The sequence below is a fragment of the Mus caroli genome, unplaced genomic scaffold (assembly GCF_978045245.1).
Source record: "Mus caroli unplaced genomic scaffold, Mus_caroli_1 scaffold_8, whole genome shotgun sequence".
Classification (NCBI taxonomy): Eukaryota; Metazoa; Chordata; class Mammalia; order Rodentia; family Muridae; genus Mus; species Mus caroli.
Window position 1 is genome coordinate 14,674,302 of NW_028227263.1, and position 21,743 is coordinate 14,696,044.

General features: G+C 48.3%; 1 protein-coding gene across 1 annotated transcript in view; it reads right to left on the reverse strand.

The window, feature by feature from the left end:
• Nucleotides 1–6,943: 6,943 nt before the first annotated feature.
• Htra1 (HtrA serine peptidase 1) overlaps nucleotides 6,944–21,743 on the reverse strand; it is a 49,943-nt gene continuing 35,143 nt past the window's right edge. The window contains exons 4-9 of the mRNA XM_021167440.3: nucleotides 13,211–13,405; nucleotides 12,715–12,747; nucleotides 10,845–10,959; nucleotides 10,339–10,396; nucleotides 8,826–8,921; nucleotides 6,944–7,628 (exon numbers count right to left, since the gene is read on the reverse strand). Coding sequence (XP_021023099.3) covers nucleotides 7,460–7,628; nucleotides 8,826–8,921; nucleotides 10,339–10,396; nucleotides 10,845–10,959; nucleotides 12,715–12,747; nucleotides 13,211–13,405 — 666 coding nt within the window. The 3' untranslated portion in view covers nucleotides 6,944–7,459. The remainder of the gene's footprint in view (nucleotides 7,629–8,825; nucleotides 8,922–10,338; nucleotides 10,397–10,844; nucleotides 10,960–12,714; nucleotides 12,748–13,210; nucleotides 13,406–21,743) is intronic.

Below are 21,743 nucleotides of genomic sequence, written 5' to 3' on the forward strand. Positions count from 1 at the left end.
AGTTCAAAGCCAGCCTGGTCTCCAGAGTGAGTTATAGGACAGCCAGGGCTACACAGAGAAACCTTGTCTCAGATAGATAGATAGATAGATAGATAGATAGATAGATAGATAGATATAGAGATAGATAGATAGGTAGATAGATAGGTAGGTAGGTAGATAGATAGATAGATAGATAGATAGATAGATAGATAGATAGATAGATATAGAGATAGGTAGGTAGATAGATAGATAGATAGATAGATAGATAGATAGATAGATAGATAGATAGATAGATATAGAGATAGATAGGTAGATAGATAGATAGATAGATAGATAGATAGATAGATAGATAGATAGATATAGAGATAGATAGGTAGATAGATAGATAGATAGATAGATAGATAGATAGATATAGAGATAGATAGGTAGATAGATAGATAGATAGATAGATAGATAGATAGATAGATAGATAGATAGATATAGAGATAGATAGGTAGATAGATAGATAGATAGATAGATAGATAGAGATAGATAGGTAGATAGATAGATAGATAGATAGATAGATAGATAGATAGATATAGAGATAGATAGGTAGATAGATAGATAGATAGATAGATAGATAGATAGATAGATAGATAGAGATAGGTAGATAGATAGATAGATAGATAGATAGATAGATAGATAGATAGATAGATAGATATAGAGATAGATAGGTAGATAGATAGATAGATAGATAGATAGATAGATAGATAGATAGATAAGAAAAGGAAGGAAGGATTCTTATTCTTTATAGGTTCTTGCTTAAAGTACTATTTTAAGGGCTAGAAGAAGGATTAGCCTTTGAGAACACTTGACTCTTACAGAGGGCCAGCTTCAGTTCCCAGCACCATTACAGCTGACTACAACTCCAGTTCCAGAGGTTCTGACACCCTTTTCTGGCACATGGTGCAGACATACATGTAAACAAAACACCTATACACACAAAATAAAAATAATTTCTAAAACACTTTTAAATATTTTTGCTAATGAGGAAGCTATGTTTGATGGATGTTTACTGACTTCCTCCTGCCTTCAAAATATCAATAGGGATGGGGCTATACACCTCCTGACCTTTAAGGCAGCTAGAACTTCCATGCCTTGAGTACCTGATGCAAACTTGGCCACTGGACTGGAAGCCAGCTTTTAAGTCTTGAGGGTTATACAAGCTGGCTTCTACCCTCTGGCCCTTGTAGCTGTAGATCCTTGAGCATGGGTAGGCGCTTCTCTGAACTTCTGTTCTTCTTCTCTCAAAAAACACCAATACATTGGCTGCAGTGTCACGGGAAATCAGTGGAAGTGTTGACTCCATCTATGCAGCACAGTAGTACCAGCGTGCCTTTCCCGAAAGTGGGAAATGACCTGGCCAACCTCCCCCAACTCCCAACCCCGCTCCCTGATTCAGAGACGACTGTCTTGAAACCTCTGTTCACTTTGATCCACTTTCTTTTGTCATAAAACACTGTGAACAAGAGCAACCCGGTGAGGAAGGAGATTGTGTAGCTGACACTCCCGGGCTGCAGTCCTTCACTGAGAGAAGCCAGGGCAGGGACTTAGACAGGAACTTGAAGCAGAAGCCATGAAGGAGCGCCGCCTGCTGGCTCATTCCCAGGCTCCACTTAGCTGGCCTTGTTAGAAACGTCAGGGCTATTTGCCCACATCAATCACTAAGACAATCCCCCACAGACACGCCCACAAGCCAATCTGATTGGGCAACCTTTCCATTGAGAGTCCCTTCTCAAAGGATCGGAAACATTTAAAACTAACTACAACATCATCTTTCTCAGTTTCAGTTCTTAGACCCAAGAGCGACTGATTGAGAGAAAAGCAAGGATTAGCAGGGCAGGACATGGTTGGGGAATGAGGAGAATGGGTTGTGGGAACCGTGGGGGAAGATGGAACTGTGCACACAGTCTTTCTTGGTTTCCTCTTCCTGACAACCCCAGAACACCTTCCCTGAACTCTGCATCAGGCAGGCAGGGGTCTAAGCTTGCGGAGTTCGAGCTTTGACCTGGGGTTGCCTTCGGACATCACATCCTGGTCCAGTGAGTTGTTGAAAGAGATTGTAGTAGATATTGCAAGATAGACAGACTACTGCAAGCTCATAGAGCCTGAGAGGCTGCCCAAGAAAAGGTTACTCTTGCCCACTCCCTCCGTGTACCCACCTGCTCCCTCTGACTCCCCACAGCATGCATGGTTCTTGCACAGCCGTCAGGGCCTGTGAGACACAAGGATTTATCAGTCTCATGAACTCAGTCACACACACACACCCTAAGCCTGGGTCAGGCCAGCTTTTCTTTAATGCTACTCAGATGCCATTGTAGAAAGTAGGACTTCAGTTATCAATGTCACTGGGAGTTGGAAAGAGGAGATCATAGGGTTAAGGGAGAAGGTTCTAGAACTTGGTGTCTTGGCTTCCAATATGTCAGCTACCTTTCCTCTCTCTGAGGGATTTCAGGCTGGTCACTGAACCACTTGGAGCCTCAATGTCCTCATTTGTCAAATTTTAATGCTGCCTGTCTCTTGATATCAGGAGGCTGTACTACCGCCAGCACAATGTCTCCATGACTGGGACTGGTGGAGATGGCAGTGATGGTAGGTGAAGAAGAGGAGACAGAGCCACTGGTAAATTCCTTAGCATGCACACCCAGCTTACCTGACCTGGTAAATAGGAAGCCAAGCCCTTTTTAAGTTAAACTCAATGAAAAACGCACATGTTAGCATTTGCTGCATTTGATCTTCGATGGCTCTTGGCTGGGGCCCCACACTGAGGCAACAGCTTTGCAAAGCTCTAAATAAAGCGACTGAGTGGTTCAGGAAGGCCCCGCCCCTGGCTCTGTGCCACCTACATCTTGATGGGAGCACCAGAGGGTCCGTGAGTCCAGCCCATCTGGGCCCCAGACACTGGATGCAGTGAGCACACCTCCCAGCTTAGCTCTCCGAAGGCCAGGCTGGATAGCCTAGAAAGGCCGGGCCCCTCCAATGTGTGATTGCAACAGACAGACATGATTTGATTCTAAGCACTGGCATGTCTCTCACTTGGCATTTGAGTGCCTTTCATGCTTCTGCTAGGCTGGAAGTTGGGGAAAGCGGTGTATCCACCTGGAGCTAGCTGTAAGGCTAAATGAGACACCTAGGAGAAGCCAGATCCATGTATACCATAGGGTAACACATGCAACTCTTCCAGGGATGTGGGAAAGCTGTTGTGCACACACAATGCTTGTGAAAGGCCAACATAAAGTAAGAGGAGGCAACATGGTGTTAGAACTCTCAAGTCACGTGATCATTCACAAATTGGCAGTGTTTAAGCCTTAATTGGCCATTAATAGTCTGGTCTTATGGAACTAGGTAATAATTACAGAGCTAGTGAGGAGGCAGGGGTGGGTGTGGAGTTAAATCTGACCCTGCCTCTCTCCAACTCTTTGGGCCTTCATTTCCCTCACAATAAATGCCTACTTGGCATATGTCTGTGTTCACTCTGCACACACTGAGACGAAATGACAGATTAGCACACATGCACCCCACCTCCTACACCATCCACTCCCTAGTCAGACCCCCAGTAGTTGTCCATGTTACTGTCATTATTAACTTGACACAGTCTGGAATCCCCAGGGGAAAATGTCTAAATAAGAAATTGTCAGCTAGCCTGTGGGCATGTCTGTGTGGGATGACCCTGACGGTGTTAGTTGACAGAGAAGGACCCAGCCCACAGTGGGTGGCACCATTCCCTGGGCTTGGTTCCTGGATTGTGTGCGTGGAGAAAGTGAACTGAGCACTAGCTTTCATGCATTCCTCTGCTCTTGACCGTGGGTGTGACTGGCTGCTAAGATTACCTTGGACTGTCTTCAGTCCCACTAATAACCGTTAATCACCCACTTCTGTATCTGACCTCAAATTCTTTAGCCTACCAGGCACAAACTTTTAAAATGTCATCAAGTTAGGTAGAGGTGGCACAAGCCTTTAATCCCAGAACTCGGGCGGCAGAGGCAGGTGGATGTCTGTGAGTTCAAGGCCAGTATGGTCTACAGATTGAGTTCCGGGACAGCCAGAGGTACATGGAGAAAACCTGTCTTGCAGTGTACTTACATATAATAAATAAATAAATACTTAAAAAAAAAAGAAAAACAAAACAAACAAACAAAAAGAGTATCATCAATAGTATCCGAGGCCAACATCAGAGAGCCACTTTGCTGTGAGCCATCTACCCGATATCCTCGCCTATGTAATTGCAACAGCACTGATTTATGGCCTCTTTTGTTCTGTGACCATTAAGAGCTCAGATAAGCATGCCCATAATGGAGCATGCCATTTGGGGCAACCCAAATCCAAGCTCCCAGGCTATGGTCACCCATATTTGGTACAGAGTAAACTACTCCTTTTGGACCAAGAGCTGCTCTGCAGACAAGCTCATCCATTGAAACAGATTTTGTCTGCCTGCACAAGGCCTGTGCCTCTGCCTTGAGAAAGGCTGACAGACCTAGTCCTGCATGGGCTCAGAAAAGATGTCTCAAAGTAAACTGCAAACACCATAACTCAGGTCTGGGTGACCTTCCTTCACCCACAGCTTCCCCCCATCTCTTAGGACCTTTAAACTTGTTTCTCTCCCCAAGGTTTCTTCTCAATGAAAGTTCCTTAATTTGAGTAGGAATATTGAAGGGAACTCTGCCAAGGAGCACAATAGCAAAACTGGGAAGATTAACCATGAAAAGACTAGACCAGAAAATTAGAGTCCTCCCACACCCATCAGCACTTTCAACTGCTCCTCGCTTCATCAGAGGCAGCCTAGGAGGTCTTGCTCACATATCCTGAACTTACCATGCAGCATCACCTAGCCTAACTGGTCCCAAAGAAGAGAGGAACTTTGTCCCAGCCACTGTCTACACTTTGAGCCAGTTAGTTTTTCTAAGTCATTTACTACCCCTCTAAAAGTGCCTGCAGCCCCACCCCACCCCCCTGTCCTCTATGAAGAGGGCATTCACACTTTAAGCATCTGCATGCTTTCTTACAGCTACCAGGAACAGTATGCTGTGTCCTTTCTTGATACTCCATCCATCTGCCGTTGCAGGCAGGCTTTAGGGGGGCTTAAAGAAAATCTCACACTGCTACAGCCATGGAACTGTGACTTCAAGAGACATCCTGACCACCAGAGGTCAGGATGCACAAGGCCTGGGTTGTGGGCTCTAACAAGGGGCGGGGCCACCTGAGCACTGGTCCACTCTCTAAGGCAGAGATGGTGGAAAAGAGGGTCTGCTGTGTAGAGGGCCAGAAACAGCAGGTTTTGTGTCAGAATACTAGAGAAATACCAGCCTGATAGAAGAACGGTAACAACAGCGACTGCAGTGTGGACTCATCCCTGAAGGAACAGAGAGGCGACCTGGGAAGGCAGCAAAAACCAAGTCAGAGAGAAACCTCTGGGTCCTGGGACAGTGTTCCTGAGGGCCTAGCTGCCCAAGAGTGTTCATCTGTGTTCCCTAAACCCTGTGCCAGAGACCTGAGCTGTCTCTGTCCCCAGTCTGCCCTGCTTCTGCACATGCCCACCAAACCATACCCAACGTTCACCAGTGACCAGCAGGGTGGCCTTGGGCAAGCTACTTCTTGCTGACTATCACTTCCATACCTATAAAACTGGGATGCAGCAGCTCCTATCTCTGGTCACTGAGGGGCTGAAGGAGGTGTGCGTACAATGCCTGTGCTGTGTCTGGTATAGACATCCTTACCCATGGCGTGGGGATTTCCCACCCACTGTTCTCATTGTAATCTGCTGTGTTCCCAGACATGTCGGTTTCCTTTCATGATTTACCATCTCCCAGTTTCTCAGTGTGAGTGGCACGGACTTTACACTTAGGTTAGGGCAATGAGGACTTCCACCCACCACCAACACTTCCTCTACCCCCTAGACAACACCTTCCCCAACACATCTAAGAGTGAATCTGAAAGCTCTTCTCCATTAAGAGACAGAACATAGAACACACGCTAAGAACATAAGACTGTTTGGATCCTTCCTAGCTTGCCTGCATTACTGAAACGGAGAGCAGAGGCTGGACTGGAACACAAGGATTAGAGATACTCTGCACTAGCACTGATGGACACTTTGGCTAACGTCATCAAAGACCCTGCTATCTGGCCTTCCACAGCCTCTCCAGATAGAGTAATTAAACTCCTCTTTCCAGTGCCAGGACCATGTTGTTGATGTTCCTTATCCAATCTTTGACACCACCTCCCACACACATCACCATACTTCTCATGGGGTCCTACATCTAGATAGGTGTACCTCAAGTTAAAGTCACACAATGATTTGCTTAAGTGTAGCTGTCTGGGGTCTTGTAAAGTTTTCCCAGGGAGAAAGAAACCCGCAGCTGTGCAGACTATACTTGTGGGAAGGCAGGCTGAAGGAGCTAGGTCCAAAGTCTGAAGGATGGAGGGCTTGCTCTTATTTTAGACCCAGGATAAGTGAGTTTGCAGCAACCCTGTGCATTATGTGGACTTAGATCAGGATATTCCTGTGTCCTAGTCTAAACTGGCTGTCTTTCAGGAGACCTGATTGACTACTAGGAGCCCAGAGAGCAGATAGCTTGCATCCCTCCTGCTCTGGCTGTCCCCCATGCTTGGCCCACAGCAGGACAGATGCAAGGCCTTTTGGCTCAGAGCAGAGGTCCAGGAAATCACTGCTGAAGGATTGCATGATGTATGAGGTCTACACACACTCTCCTTACTTTGATGAGCTCCAGAGAAAAGCAGAACTGTCCATTCAGTGACCCAGGGCGGCCAAACAGGGTTGTATAACACAGGCAAAGCCCAGAGGGAGATTTTGAAATAAGTCATAGGGCTGAGAACAATGTAGCTGAATAAGGAGTTCACCAACTTAAAGCCATTTCAAAATGACGACAGCCAGCTGATAAAAGACGCACGCCAAAATCTACGTATGAAGAAGTATTTTAATAGCTGAAACTCAAAGTCACCGTACTCCGGGTTCCAGGGTTCCTAAGAGGCATTTTTGGCCATCTCAGAAGCCAGGGTCACCCACCTGTGGTCTCGGGGCATCAATTTCCTCTGAGTGCCGACTCGGAGGAAAAGTGTAAACACGCCCAAGACCATGGCTGCGAGGACCTTCCTCTTGCCTACGCATCTGCCAACTGCATTAGTCGGACAACTTAGGCTAAGGGAAGGGACAAATGTTGACTGTGTAAGCAGGAACAGCCCAAGCTTGTAAGGAAAAGCACGCTGCATACATAGCATACGGAAGGCAGGGCTTCTGCCCGTGCACCTGCAACATTACATTTGTTTTGCCCGCAAACTATCAAGAAGGATTCTGTCGGCAGGGGTGTTCCCTGAACAAGCAAAATGTTGGACAAAGGTCCCCGGTGTCCTGCGCCACCAGCTCAGTTCTCATGCGCCATCCCCTGGAGTCTTTGAGGGAAACATGAAGTCTGGCTCCTGCCTCTGCCTACGGGTCGATTTCTTCAGGAATCACGGTAATCACAATGTCTTCATTGCCCCTGCGGACAACCATGTTCAGGGTGTTCTCCTTTTTGATGACATCGCTGACGTCGTTGGCAGTGACCACAGACTGTCCGTTGATGCTGATGATGACGTCATTTTCCTTGAGCCCTCCGCTGAAACGCAAAGGGAAACACACCGTTAACCCTTTCCATTCCTCGAAGTCATGGAGAAAGGCACAGCAAAGTCCAGAACAAATGGGGGCTATAGGAAATGGTGGTAAAACCTCAGACGGAAATGACTTCAAGCAGAGAAGATGGCATTTCCTGTCAAGATTATTTTTTTAAGACCAAATCAATAATGTCCCTTGTAGAAATGCCTATGAAATCTGTGTGAACTATGATCAACTGTCCTCAGAGGGGACAAGGAAACCCAGATCCTATGACCACAGCCAATTTCCTCATGAATGGAACTGTAATTTAGAAAGCGATTCCTCCAGGAATGTTGGATGCCTCTATTCAGAGACGACTCCTCTGTGCTGTGGCTGGAACCTTAGTTCATATGTGACAGGATCACTATGCTACCAAGGTCCTCCTTGTTCTAATACAAGTCTACAGACTTTTTCCACAAAGGGCCAGATGGGAAACAGCTTAAGCTTCACAGAGTATTTGGTCTCCGTGTCTTAGCTATTCAATTCTGCTGCAGCAGCATAAAAATTACTCCAGACAAGATGTCATCTTGTCAGGGGACACAGCTGTGGTCTAATAAAACATGTGTGCATATTTGAACTTCAGAGAATTTACAGTATCACAAAATAGTGTCATTTGGATGTTTTTCCCCAACCATAAAAATAATACAAGAACTGATTTTTCTCAGCTCACAAAGAGGCATCAGGCCAGGTCTGACCGTAGGGCGTCACGTGCAGCTCTTTAGCACATATTTCTCTCTAGATGTCAGGGGGTCCAGGAAACAAGCCGAAGTTCCAACTCAGCTGCTTCTACTGTTTTGATGTCATTGGGGTCGGTGGTTTCCCTATAGGTGTTGGCATCTACGACTTCGCTAGTCACAAATACAGCTACAGAAGGCTCTGTGAAGGGACAATCTGCACTATCAAGCTCTCTCTACAGTCAGGCTCCCTAAGGATTCCCAGCGAGCCCATTAGTGAGTGTTCCTCCTATATGGATGACCCCTGAGACGACCCAAGGGAAGAAGCATATTTCTGTGGACAAGCCCTGAGCCCAAGGCAGTCAGGAGCCCTGGCTGATAGGAAGTGAGGGCCCACATGGTCATCTGAGCCAGCACAAGGAGGACACTGCCCCCTGACCCACAAACCACGCAGATATCAGGAAAAAGAGGGAGAGCTCCACACTCACGCTTCTGCTGGGGTGTCAGGAATGACTTCAATGATATATGCTCCAGAGAGCACATCAGGGAAGTCTCGGTGACGGTCCTTCAGCTCTTTGGCTTTGCTGCTTGGGAGAAAAGGTGCTTGTGTTAATATTAACTTCTCACAACCTTCTCAGGCCAGCACTCAGCTCTCACCAAATTCCCTTCTTATTCTCAGCTTGAAGTCTTCTGATCCTACTTGACCATGACACATATAGAGGCTTTGGCACAGCACAACATTTATATGGAGGTCTGAGGACCACCTCAGTCCCTGCCTTGCACCTTGTTTGAGACAGGGTCTCATTTGCTGCTGCATACACTAGGCTAGCTGGCCTGTGACAGGGAATCTCCTCTGTTTACCTCCCGTCTCCACAGAGAAAGCACTGGGACTATAGACTTCTTTGCCTGGCTTTACACGGGTCCTGGGGATTTGAACTTAGATCCTCATACTAGCACGGTAAGCACTTTTCCCACTGAGCCAGCTCCCTAGCCCCTGACTCTGCTTTAAAATGGCCTGCCTACCAGCATCAACAGTACTCCAAATAATAGTAAGGAACTACTTTAGGCAACAGCACAGGACTGCTGCTGTGGTTGGTTGTCACCGCCAAAGCTGAGCTGTACCTGGCTATACAGTGGGCACGCCTACACTTCTAACCTCATCCTGAAGGGGACGGTGCTGAGCACCTAGTAAGCTGAGATGCACAAGAGCTTAAGGGAACGACCCAGGAAGGTGACTCCATAGCCTAGCTTCCAAAGACAAGCGGTGTGACTTCCGTCTCAGCATGCCATCCCATCCTTGGCAACACTAAGAAAAGCACCATTGTTCATAACCTGTGTGGAATGTCTTAATATTTTGACAATTGAATAAAACAGCGCTATCAACACATCCTGCTCTCAAATGACTCAGACATTCAGACTTGCTAGTCAATTCTGTTTCCTGTACTTCATGAAGGTACCCTCACCCCCACCCCCATCCACCCCGAACCTCTTCCATGTGTCATGAGCCTGGCAATCCCAAGCAGCAACTTCTGCACTCAGGAAAACAAGTCCATCAATCATCAGTACCCTAAGGCAGGGCCCACCCTTCTTTCTTGCAGCCACACCCTCACACCAGTGTGCAGGAGAGTCCGGTGCTCCAGGCTGGGGCGGGCACTGGGGCGGGCACTGAGGCACTCCTGGAATGTGAGTTTCAACAGAATAAGTGGAGGCAGGCACAAAAGTGTGCCTGCTAGTGAGCCTTCTGATGCTCAGGCCTGCCTTCAGGGAGGAGAGCGGAGTCTTGTGGGGGTGGGGTCAGACCTGCCAACACAAAGAGGCCCAAGGCCACACACCTCCCCTTCCCCAGTGTGATGACTGAAGGAAAGAAATAGTTTCTCTTCAAGAATGCCCACAAAGCCTTGTGGAGCCCAAGTGTATATATATATATATATATATATATATATATATATATATACAGATCAGACATTTGTCTTTACATAGTTATGTGTCCTGTTTACCCACCTAGATGTGAGCGACATCATTCGGATCCCAATATACTTCTTCTTGGTGACAGCTTTCCCTGATGTGACAACAAAGGGACCAAGAAAGGGGGGGGGGGAAGTAAGTCAGAACAGCCCTCCGGAGTGCAGGGAGACAGGAGCCAGAGCTCTAAAGCTCCACCTTATAGCATGAGCCACGGCGAGGGAGGGGGGAAGGGGGAAAGGCACCCAAAAACTGTAGTTCAGTCCTGGCCTGGGTTCCAGATCTACAGTGAGGAATGTCTCTCACTTTAATAAATAGTCAAAACCTGTGGCCTGACCCTGTGTGTGTTCTATGGGTGTCCGGAATGAGGATCCCTTTGTCCAATCACCACCACCACCGCCACCGCCACCCTGGAAACATATTTATTCTCAGCTTGAGAGGCCTGATCTTCACAACTGTCACCTTCCCTTCTCCCAATGCCTTAAGGGCAGCTAGGCCTCTGGTGTAAACCTGCCAAGGTCCCCGGAATGCCCGGCTCTAGTTACCTTTGGCCTGTCGATCGTGGGACTCTGTCAAGAACTTTTTTATCTTATCGGATGGAATTGCGAAGGAGATGCCCGCCGTCACCTTCAAGGTGTTAATCCCAATCACCTCGCCATCCTGAAAAAGCAAGGGACACAGCTCACTAACTCCAGGAGGGTCAGAGGCAGGCACAGGCTGGAAGGGGGCAGAAAAATCTATAGGACGGGAGACTTGGAAATGTGTTGCCAGGTGTGGGGAGAGGCGTTAGGGCACCTGCAAGTCCAGCATTCTGGAGTAGCTGAGATAGGATCACCGTGAGATCCTGGTGAGCCTGAGCTACAGTTTGAAGCCGAGTTTCAAAAACAAAGGCTGAGAGGAAGATGCTATCTTGACTGGTCATCCCATGCTCTACCCACAAATGTGTACAATTAAAATAGTAATAAAAAAAGAAGCGTGGGCCGGGAAGATGGCAACGTGGTTAAAGTGTCTGCCGTGCAAATAAAAGCACTGGGGGTTGGGATCCCCCCGAGGCAAGTGTGTGCTGTGTCTGTGTGTGTGTGTGTGTGTCTGTGTGTGTGTCTGTGTCTGTGTGTGTGTGTCTGTGTGCGTGTGCGTGTGTGTGTGTGTGTGTGCGGTGACCTGGCGGTAATTCCAGCCTCAGAGGCAAGATCCCCAAGAGAAAGCTGGCTGGAGCAACCAGCTGTAGTAGCACCTAGCTCTGGGTTCAACTGAGAGACCCTGCCTCACTGACTAAGGGGAAAGGCGAATGAAGATGGTCCTCCATCAAGCCCGGGCCTCCACAGGCACAAATACACACATGTGCACAGCAACACCCTCCCCCTCCAATGAACACACACACACTTGGGGCCACAAACATGCAAACGCTCATATACACAGACACATGGGCGAGGGAAGTATTTGAGCTGTGTCTGAGAATCAGAAGGGCTGGAAGGAGAAGGGCTAGAAATAACGAGGAGAGACATTAGGGCACTTGGGTAGTGCCACCCATATTCAGCTTTGGAAGGAACAAGAAGCTCCAGGTAGAAGCTAATGGTTGCCTTATTGCATAGATGGATGATTTCAAAATCCACAATATTTTCTCTTTTCATGGGAAGGAATCTCTGAGTTGCTAAGGTAACTAAATATCCATCCTTCCTTCCTCTCCTGTTTCCAATGACTCTAGATGCTGTCTTGAGCCACAGGCCTCACTCCCAACAGCTTCCCCAGTGTATGGCAGGGACAAGTAAAGCTGTGTCTCTTCCCTAAGAAGTTTCTGGTGACCTGATGCTGTGCTGACAAAAGGACTCTCAGAACTTTCAGTATACATTGTTCCTGGTGTGCTTTGTACATGTCCGTTCCTGACACCAAGGGACCCAGCAGGACATTACCATTGGGTGGCCTCAACTTGATACTCTCTCAAACAACCCCCAAGCTCTGGCATTCTGTGACCTGAAGCCTTCAACCTTATACTGAAGTGCTGAAGTCTAGGTTAAGTGAGACATCTGTGAGCAAACAGGTGGTTCCCCGTCATACCCACAGGCATTCAGGGAGAGTTCTGGCATGGATCCGAGCCAGGCCAGCTCATCTCCGCTCGGCCACCCTCAAGGCTGAAGGTACCTTTCTGCAGCTGGCAGTACTGTGGGGACTTTCAGTCCCCTTTCTGCCTAGACTGGGCTTGAACTCCATGGCATCCACCTGTGGCTTGAAACACAAGCGAGTCCTCTGACCTTACTGTTTCCAGAAAGGGCTGGTGGGGTACGACGCAAAGAAACAGGGCATTCACATAGCTGACTATAAAGCTGACTGCTTGTTCTGACAAGCTCACATCCAAAGAGAAAGCGAAGACACACCCACAGACGAAACAAACCCAGCACAGATACTGGAAAGCCTTACCAGGTTTACTAACGGGCCTCCGGAATTTCCATACTGAAACGGAACAGAAAGGGAAAGGTTGGCTCTGCATCACACCACCGCCCAATCAATGTCTCTGCCCAGATTTCAAAGCACTGTAGAAGCAGCCGGCAGAGGCCTTCCCCAGGCTTTGTCTCTGATCACCTAATATTTAACTGAGAAAATGGATCTGGACCATTTTCACAAAGCTTGGGATGCACCACAGTGAGATGATTTAGTTCTGAGACCACTGTGAGTAGCTGAGCCCACTTTTACCTCCTCCTCGGATGAGACTGGCTACCCACTCACTTCAGAACCCCATAGTTCAACTCTGTACAGCTCCAAGTGGGACATTCCTCCAAACACCTAACATCAGAACATCATAGATGTTCTGGGAAATCATGCAGACTACAAGAAGGTTTGGGAATAAGAAGAAGCCCAGCTTCCTCTGCTGGAAACTTGTCCCCAGCCCAGCAGGTAGAGGGGGCAGAGGGCTCACATTGATGATAGCGTCTGTCTGAATGTAGTCCATATCGGAGTTCCGAAGTCCCAGCTCTTTGCCACCTCGCTGGGTGGTGCTGACGATCCCAGTGGTGACTGTGTTCTGAAGAGAAAAGGGGCTTCCAATGGCAACCACAAATTCTCCAGGTCTCAGCTCTGAGGAGCGGCCGAGCAGCAGGACTGGCAGCTTTCCCTGTAAGCACAAACGGAGCTGTGGCTTAGCAAGCTGAATAATACAAATACAAAGGACAGTCCTGGTCCCTAGGAGCTGAGGGGGGGGGGGGGAACTCCTCTCCTGAGGGACAAGCCCCTACCATAATCCACACACCACAGGTCATTAGCGAGTCAAAGGAACAGAAGATGATTGTACCAAGGAAAATGGGAGAAGGTGATAGACTGTTTCTACATCTGTGCATCTGGACAGAGAACATGGAGAGACAACCTAGGTTTTGTGAGTTACCACACACATAGCCTTCCTGAGGCCTGGGATGTGGGGAGCCCTGAGGCAGACACTCACACTGCCTTTCTTGTGCACCCTGGTGGTGGTGAGACACAGGGACAAGCAGAGGGGCTGGCAGCACCCAGGACCCAAATGGTGGACTGCCTCTCTTGTGCACACTGGGAAAGTCCCTATCACTACACCTGCTCCCAGACTATGCAGGCTGAGGATTCAGCTGAGGACATCCCATCTCCTGTGCCCTCTAGATACTGGGCAGAGTCAGGAGCCCTAAATAACTCCTCAGAACAAGATAGGACCATGGAGGTTGAAGGGCTGGGGAACAGGGCTGTGGGCTGCCTTCTCCCACTAACAGGACCCAGGGCCTGCTTTCTTCCTCCCATATAGCCTAGAAATCTTGAATTTTCTATGCTTTGATCATAGAGTCCAAAAAAGGCTAGTGCTGGCTGCCTAAGGGAAACTCATTCACCTTGAAAAAAAAAAAAAGTTACAAAAAAAAAAAAAGAAGAAAAAGAAAATCCAGTGTGGGTGGAGGTGGGATGGTGGGATGGTGAGATGGGTAACCCAGACAAGAGCGTTTGTCATCCCCTCTACAAAGAGAACTGGAGTGCTGATGAGCTCAGACAACTGTCTAGCAGACAAGAGAGACTCCAGGCCCCGGGTGACTTGAGATAAACCAGAGATTTAACTGTACTCATCAACTCCATGGCACCATGACACATATTTAGAACACACACACACACACACACACACCACGGCCAGTAAGACCAATACTGCCTAAGAAAACTCATATAGGAAGACAGAGTGCAAGCTCTCACCAGCTAGGAGCCTGAGAAGCCACATCTCTTGACTCTCAGATACCACACACCCCACAGAGCCCCATCCATCTCAGATGGGGCTGCCAAACTGGAATTCTGCATGTCAAGCATGGGCCCCTCATCTGATCCGTGGGATTAAGACAGTCCACTAATCTCACTGGTCTGTTAGGATGACGATTTAGGATAACAATGAATTAGGAGCCTGAACGCCTCTCAGGAAACAGCCTGCTTGGCCAGTGGGTCAGCTATTGACTAGTATTCAAATGACTGAAAATCCAATGAAGGATTCCAGCAACTGTGCTGTGACAAGCCAGGGGTATGTCACCTTGCCAGACACAGTTCCTCACTGGCTATGACCCTTCCACTTTAAGGTCACCTGAGGCCGGAGTCTATGGCATTCCCTACGCAGACCCACTCAACATCCAATGGCACGCAGCAAACTCAGCACGACATGTTTGTCCTGGGTGGATGCCAACAATCCCTGCCAGCAAGCTCTGCCAAGAATGACCTCAGCAATCACGGCAGGGTGGGGCAGAGTCTGGCTGCTAGTGAGTGCTGTCCACACTGGGGGAGGCCCACCAGGACAGTACCATTCCTTTGGGGCCTGGGGCTGGCTGGAAGTCCTGTCTTTGAAGCTCCGGGGATAACTGTGAAGGACAGGCAAGAGAGGTGGCTACAGTCTGCAGCAGAGCAGTCTGGACATCCAGGAGACAGAACTACACAGATAAGAGTCAAGCTTAGACATGGAACAGTGGGGCCAGCGACACAGTGGGGATTAAATCAGGTCTGAGGTGATCCGATGTGAGAATCTTTATCAGCATCAGGCTGTAACACCCTCCAGCCACAGCCTCTGCCCCCTAGGAGGAGATCCAAAGATGCAGGTTTAACTCATACGGCCCTTAGACAGCAGGGACCTAACGACACCCTGTCCAGTGCTTCTGTCCCAAGTCTAAGCTCAGGCCCAGCAGATGCTAGAAGGGAGACAAATGTTTGGGAGAAAGCTATATGGACAGATGGCAGAGACCTCTACAATGGCAGGAGATAGAGGCTTCTATGCTATAGAACACTGAGAGGACATGCCAGGCTCAAGAACAATGGTCTCATCCACTGTCACCAAGGTGCCCATATTGGGCTTGGACAAGGGGGACAACCAATGATAAGAATCCACAAGGATGCCATGTGATCACTCTGTCACACCCGCCCAGGTGGGCAGTCCCAATGAGCATGTCTCCTTAAATATATGTTATAAATCATGAAAGGTGACTGTGCACATGAAAACTAAGCAGGCAGACACATAGTAGCTGGGTCAGGAGAGGGATATCACAGTCGAAATTCTCCATTTATATGAAAGGAACAAAACCTTCACTGCCAGATGACAAAGTGCTTTCAGGGCAATCTGATGATTTGGGGACATAACATCCCCCCCCCCCCCCCACACACACACACCATTTTACAGATATAGAAACTGAGGCTCAAGATGGAAGAGCTTCTCTCAGCCATAAGAAGCCTGGTTAAGCTGGAGAACCAGTTCCCAGCCGCAGGCCTCCATCCCCATAAGGCAGGAATTCTAATTGCCGGACTCCAATTATAGGCAGAAATCCCTGTATGGGAGAGTGAGGTGGTGCGGAGGTGGCGGCCAAGCCAGATTTACAACTCCATGAGGTCAAGCTGCCTTGAGGGGCCCTTCTGGCCCTTGCTCCCTGCAGGTGCTGGCTGGCTGTGAGCCTCAGGCTTGCTAGCCTTACTTAGATCCAAAATGGGGCTCATTCTCTGCCATAATCCTCACCCAGGCCTGTCTGCTCAGTAGCTAAGCTTTCACTGGCCAAATTCCTGCTCAGTAATTGAGCTTTTAATTCTATCCCTGTCTAGACAGCCACACTCTTGGGGGACAGAGGAGATGAAATATACGTACAAGGCTGGAAGGCACAGCCACGCTGCAGCCTTGACCTTGCGGGCACCCTGCCACACTTCAGGGTCCCTGCTCTGTGTCCGCAGGCTGCTTCCCGTGAGCCCACATCAAAGCCGTCTCCAGGCTCCTGGCTGCAGACGCTCTGTCTGGGGCTCCCTTTGAAGCAATGCCAACCATAGTCCATCCAAGAAACCAACTCTTTTCCCAACAGCCCCGTCCCACATCCCCCCATCCATCAATTCAAAGCTCCCCTAAGAAGTAAACAGGACAAACATCGGTCCTGACAGTTGCAAAGGCTGAGGAGAAGGAAGGGACCCACCCACCGCTCCTGCTGGCCTCAAAGCTGAGGAGACCCGAAAAGACAATTTGTAAGCATAATAAAGTCATGAGATGAAGTCAGGAAAAATGGCTCTGAGGTTCCATATCATAAAGCCCAGAAGGAGCCCTCGGCCTCTATCAGGAGGGCCAGCAGCTCTTTAGGATGCAGGAGATACAGTCACTCTCTCACAGGGAGTTCTCACCAGGCTGAAGAGAAACAGCAGCCTGAGAGGCCAGCAGAAGAGGAAGATGAATAACCACCATATCTTCAGGGCACTGCCTCATGCTAAGTAGCATCATCAAAGTCATGAGAGAGACTAGAGAAAGAGAAGAATTCCTAGTGCCGGGAAGATGGCTCCTCCAGGCAGCCAGATGATCTGAGTTCTACTCTTAGAAACCTAACTTAAAAAAAAAAGAAAGAAAGAAAAAAGCCACACACAGTGCCACCTATCTCCTACTTTAAGATGGGAGACAGAAACAGGAGATACAGCATCGGCTTAAAGACCAGTTAGCCTGGATAATTGCATGCAAGTCAGTGGCAGAAACAAGAGAGACCTTCAACAAGGTGTGTCTATTGCTATTGTTTCTATTGCTGTGAAAAGACACCACGACCCGGGCAACTCTTATATATGCATATGTAAAAAAAAAAAAAAAAAAAAAAAAACAACAACAACAAAAAAAAACAAACCTATTTGGGGCTGGTTTAGTCCATTATCATCATGGTAGGAAGCATGGTGGTAGGTAGGCAGACATGGTACTGGAAAGTTGGCTAAGAGTTCTACATCTGGATCAGCAGACAGCAGGAAGAGAGTGACCCTGGGCCTGGCTTGAGTTTCTGAAATCTCAGAAGCCACCCTCTGTGACACACTCCTTCCAACAAGGCCACACCTACGCCACATTTCCAATAGTGACCCTCTCCACAGGGGGGGGCCATTTTCATTCAAGCCACCACAAGGTAAAAGATAAGAAGAGGCACCAAAAAGTTGTTCATATACACACTTGCACACATATGCATAGGCACCTGCATGCCACACATCACAATTTAAGAAGAAAAAAACCCATAATTCCCAAGTTATAAGCACAGCGTCACCTGAGTAGGTAGAGAATGAGCCCAAGGGACAGTGTCAGTGACCCTGGACATAGACTCCAGGCTTCCAGTGTCCTCATAAATTACTAAACACCAGCCACAGCTGTTGCTAATTATGAAGTAGGTTGAGGGCTTGGTCCATAGAATGGTTCTAAAAAGGTCTTCCTGGTTGTTTAAATTATCACCACCAGGCCAAGCAGGCCCAGAAGCTTCACCCCCAGGACCTGAGAGGGGGACAGTCTCAACAAATTGTCTTCCCAGTGCCTGGCATAGGACTTCAAGGAGCAACATACCCAGTCCAGCTCCCCAGGCTTCCTGTCTGGTGGGCAGAGCATGGATGAACCAGCGGGGCTCAAGAGGGAAGAGGAAAGGAGCCCATCCCCTTGCTGCTGCAGGCAACTGGGCACAGAACTGTCTATGATACCAGCCCAGAATTATACTGTAAGGCTCTGTGTGTGTCTCACGTGCAGGGAACAGGAAGCCAAATCCAAACCAGTCACAGCCATGTGTCTAAGGCCAGGGTTGTACCAGGACTGAGAAAAGGGAGAAGCACTCTCTGAGGTGAACTAGGAGTGGGCTGGTCCACTGTGGCCAGGCTTCAAAAGCTGAAGGGCAGCATTAAGATCCAAGCGCATCTTCCTCTCTTCTCCGTCAACTTCCACGTGCTCGCTCGCTAAGTCAGAAGGCAGCCGCCACCACTCCAGACACCACACACAGACAAGGTGCCTGCTAGCACCATGACTCCTCAGAAGCACAGAGAGAGCCAGTAAGGCAGCTCACCGGGTGAAAACAACCGAGTTCCATCCCCATGAAAGGTCCCACAAGATCTGAGCTGCAGCACGTGTCTCAGCTGAGTGAAGATGCAGGTGACGGAGTGAAGCCCGACCACAGGAGATAAACTCACTCTGGGCTCACCTCACACAAGTGCGTGCTTCCTCCTGCTTTGCTGCACAGGAATTGTGTCTGCGGGACAATGCAGATGTTCAGAGCACAAAGCTGACCAATGAGGGAAGGAATGGTCTATGCACAGAGGGAGCGCCACTGGTGTAACAGAACAGAGCAATGTCAGAGGAGTTTAAGAACCATGACAGAGACTAGGTGGAGCTCAGTGGTAGTCTTATCTAGCATGGGCGAGACCTCGTGTTCTATCCCTAGCACAAGGACATTAAAAAACAAAACCATCAGATGGACCAGCCAACAGGGGCTGGGCTAGTGGTTCTCAAGTAAAGAGCTGGCCTTGCTGCTTACCCCATGGTATCTTTGGGAGAATCTGTCTTAATCTGGTAAGCTTGGCCTTGGCTTCAGGGTGTCATGTGCTGTAGGCTTCATTAGTGAACAGAGGATGAACTATAACTGCCAGAACTCCACATAGCAGGAAAACGGAGACCCTGCTAAGGGATAGCTCTTTTGGGCTTGAGGTCTAACATCAAACAAGCTGGTGCCAAGGAAAGATTAATCAAAACATGCTCACGGGCACACATACTTCTAGTGTGTTACATATTTACAGGAGAACCGACATCTTGGTTTGGGTGGAATCCTGTATTTTTAAATTTTTATTATTTGTGTGTGTGTGCGTGCAAGCATGCATGTGACAGGACATATATGTTGGTCAGAGGACATCTTTGTGGAGTCAGTTCTCTCCTTCTACCTTCACGTGGGTTCTGGAATCCAAGTCAGATCATTAGGCTTCTGTGGCAAGTGCCTTTCCCCACTGAGCTATCTCTCTGCTCCTGGCTCTTATATTAACTCACTCTGTTACTTGATTGATTTCCCTGGATTTTACTACTTCCTCCAAGAAAAAAAGAGTTGAGTCTAGAGTCACTTATGATGATTAGGGCTCTTTCCATATGTGGTTGTTGCTGAAAATCCCATTAGCAGTAGTTAAAGGGGTGAAATCAGAAAGGTAAGGGGGAGCCTCAAATTGCACACAACTCTCCATGAAGGTCTCAAGATCGCTGCAGCATCTCAGACATCGCGTGGACAGATGTCTGGAACTCGTGAGGTGGTCGTTTGACGAGTCATCCTTCAGCAAGGACAGCAGAAAGCCAAGTCCCTTCACCAGCTCAGCTGTCACTACCATCCCATGCGCTCACCTCATCCCCTGAAGTTTAAAGACAAGAGTAATGAAATGAACCGACAAAACCAAAACGAAGGGAAAGTTGCCCATCTTTTTTTAACCTAATGAGCCAAGTTAATCATCTCTTTTTCTCCTTGGAGAAGTACGACAGGTTCCTCGGTTGCAAAAATATTTTTGCTGCTGAGCCTGCAGTTCTCTGTGTCTGCCAGCTGCCTGCCCGGCACACTCCTGTTTAGGGCTGGGACTTTCAGGCTGGGCCTCATGTTGGCTGAAGTTTTCATCAAAGGCTAACATTGCAGCCACTGGCTGCAACTCAACTGAGTGATTCAACATGTCTTCTGGAAACAGTTATGTCAGCCACTCGTTCTCTTTAAAACTATGCAGTAGGGAGAACTGTGTACACCCGCCCCCTACCCAGAAAGAAGAAAGCAGAGGGGGTTTGGGGAAGGGGGATGTTACCATCCAAGAACTTGCTTAAAAGAGAGAGGGGAGAGTGTTCCGGCACATGACTAGCAAGGTTGGTACAACCATGGGCTGTGGAATCAGGTGAGCCAAAGCTTTGCTGAGGACCAGGTATAGCATTTGCAAGGCAATGTGAAATAAAACATGGCCCCGGGCTCATAGGATCTTTTCTTGTTTAATACATACTCTCCCCACTTCTTAATGTTCTGTATTATCTTTGGTCCTTGAATAACAAAAAATTTCCCAGATTGGCAAGTGCAGACACCCAGTTGGCCTCAAACCCAGTGCTCTGCCACCGGCTATGTATCTCCACACGGTACAAACTGGAATAAGGAAGAAAAGCCTGGCATCTCTCCTTCCCAAGGCTCAACCCAGAGATGATGGATGACCTCAAGGGCTTTGGCATTACTATCTCTATGCATATCTATGGGATTGTGTTGGGTACCTAGACCAGAGCAGAAACTTTCCCTTGCCTGGTGATTCATGGAACATGCCATTAGTCTGTCACCCCAAGTCCTGCATAACTCCCAGCCCTAAGATCTGTGAAGTGTGACAGTACCCCCAAGGCCCATGCCTCTTTTGGGCACAGGATGTCTTCTAGGCATGGGCCATAATTACAATCAACACAGACAAATAAGGGGGACAGGCAGGGTCAGAGGTCCCTGTAGCACAGTACTGGGAAGACCAGGAGCTATCCTGAGGAGGAATGAGGAGGAAGAATCACCCGAGCCAAGGCTCCAAGCCCACTGAGCACACACCACTGTCCCATAGAGAATCTAGAACAAGACACAAATTCAAAGATCAAATTGGGACAGTGGCCTCAGAACATAAGACCTCTCTGAGCCCACGGGTTATAAAAGCACAAATCACGTACCAACAAAGTCATCTGCCAAGTGGACAAAGAGTGAAACACCTAGAATTTCAATTAAGGAAGAGGCTATGAATGGCAGCACGGTCAAGTGTAGGACCTTGACAGAGTCAAGGATGACTGTGATGAACGGAAAGATGCAACCTAGGAGCTGAGAGGCTAGGGCAGGAGGGACCTGCTCCATGGGTACTACCACTACCATGTATACAGGCTCATGAGGTTGGTGTCACCAGCATCCCTTTCCCCATTGGACATGTTATTGGTATCTAGGGATGCAGGACACATGAGAAGCTGGTTGGAAGGGAGATGGAAGAACTGAGAGCGATGGAGGAAGATGGGAGGAGAAGAACACAGGAGGCAAAAGAAGAGAAGGAATGTAAACGCTGAAGTGCAACCTCCTTCCTCCTCACTGTTTATGAACACCACCATAATATTTAGTCTTCATGTGAGCTATATCAAGAAATGTTCACTATTTCAAATATCTTCTTGCTCTGTTTTAGACCACAAAATGTCAACAGCTCTATATGGGAGCCAA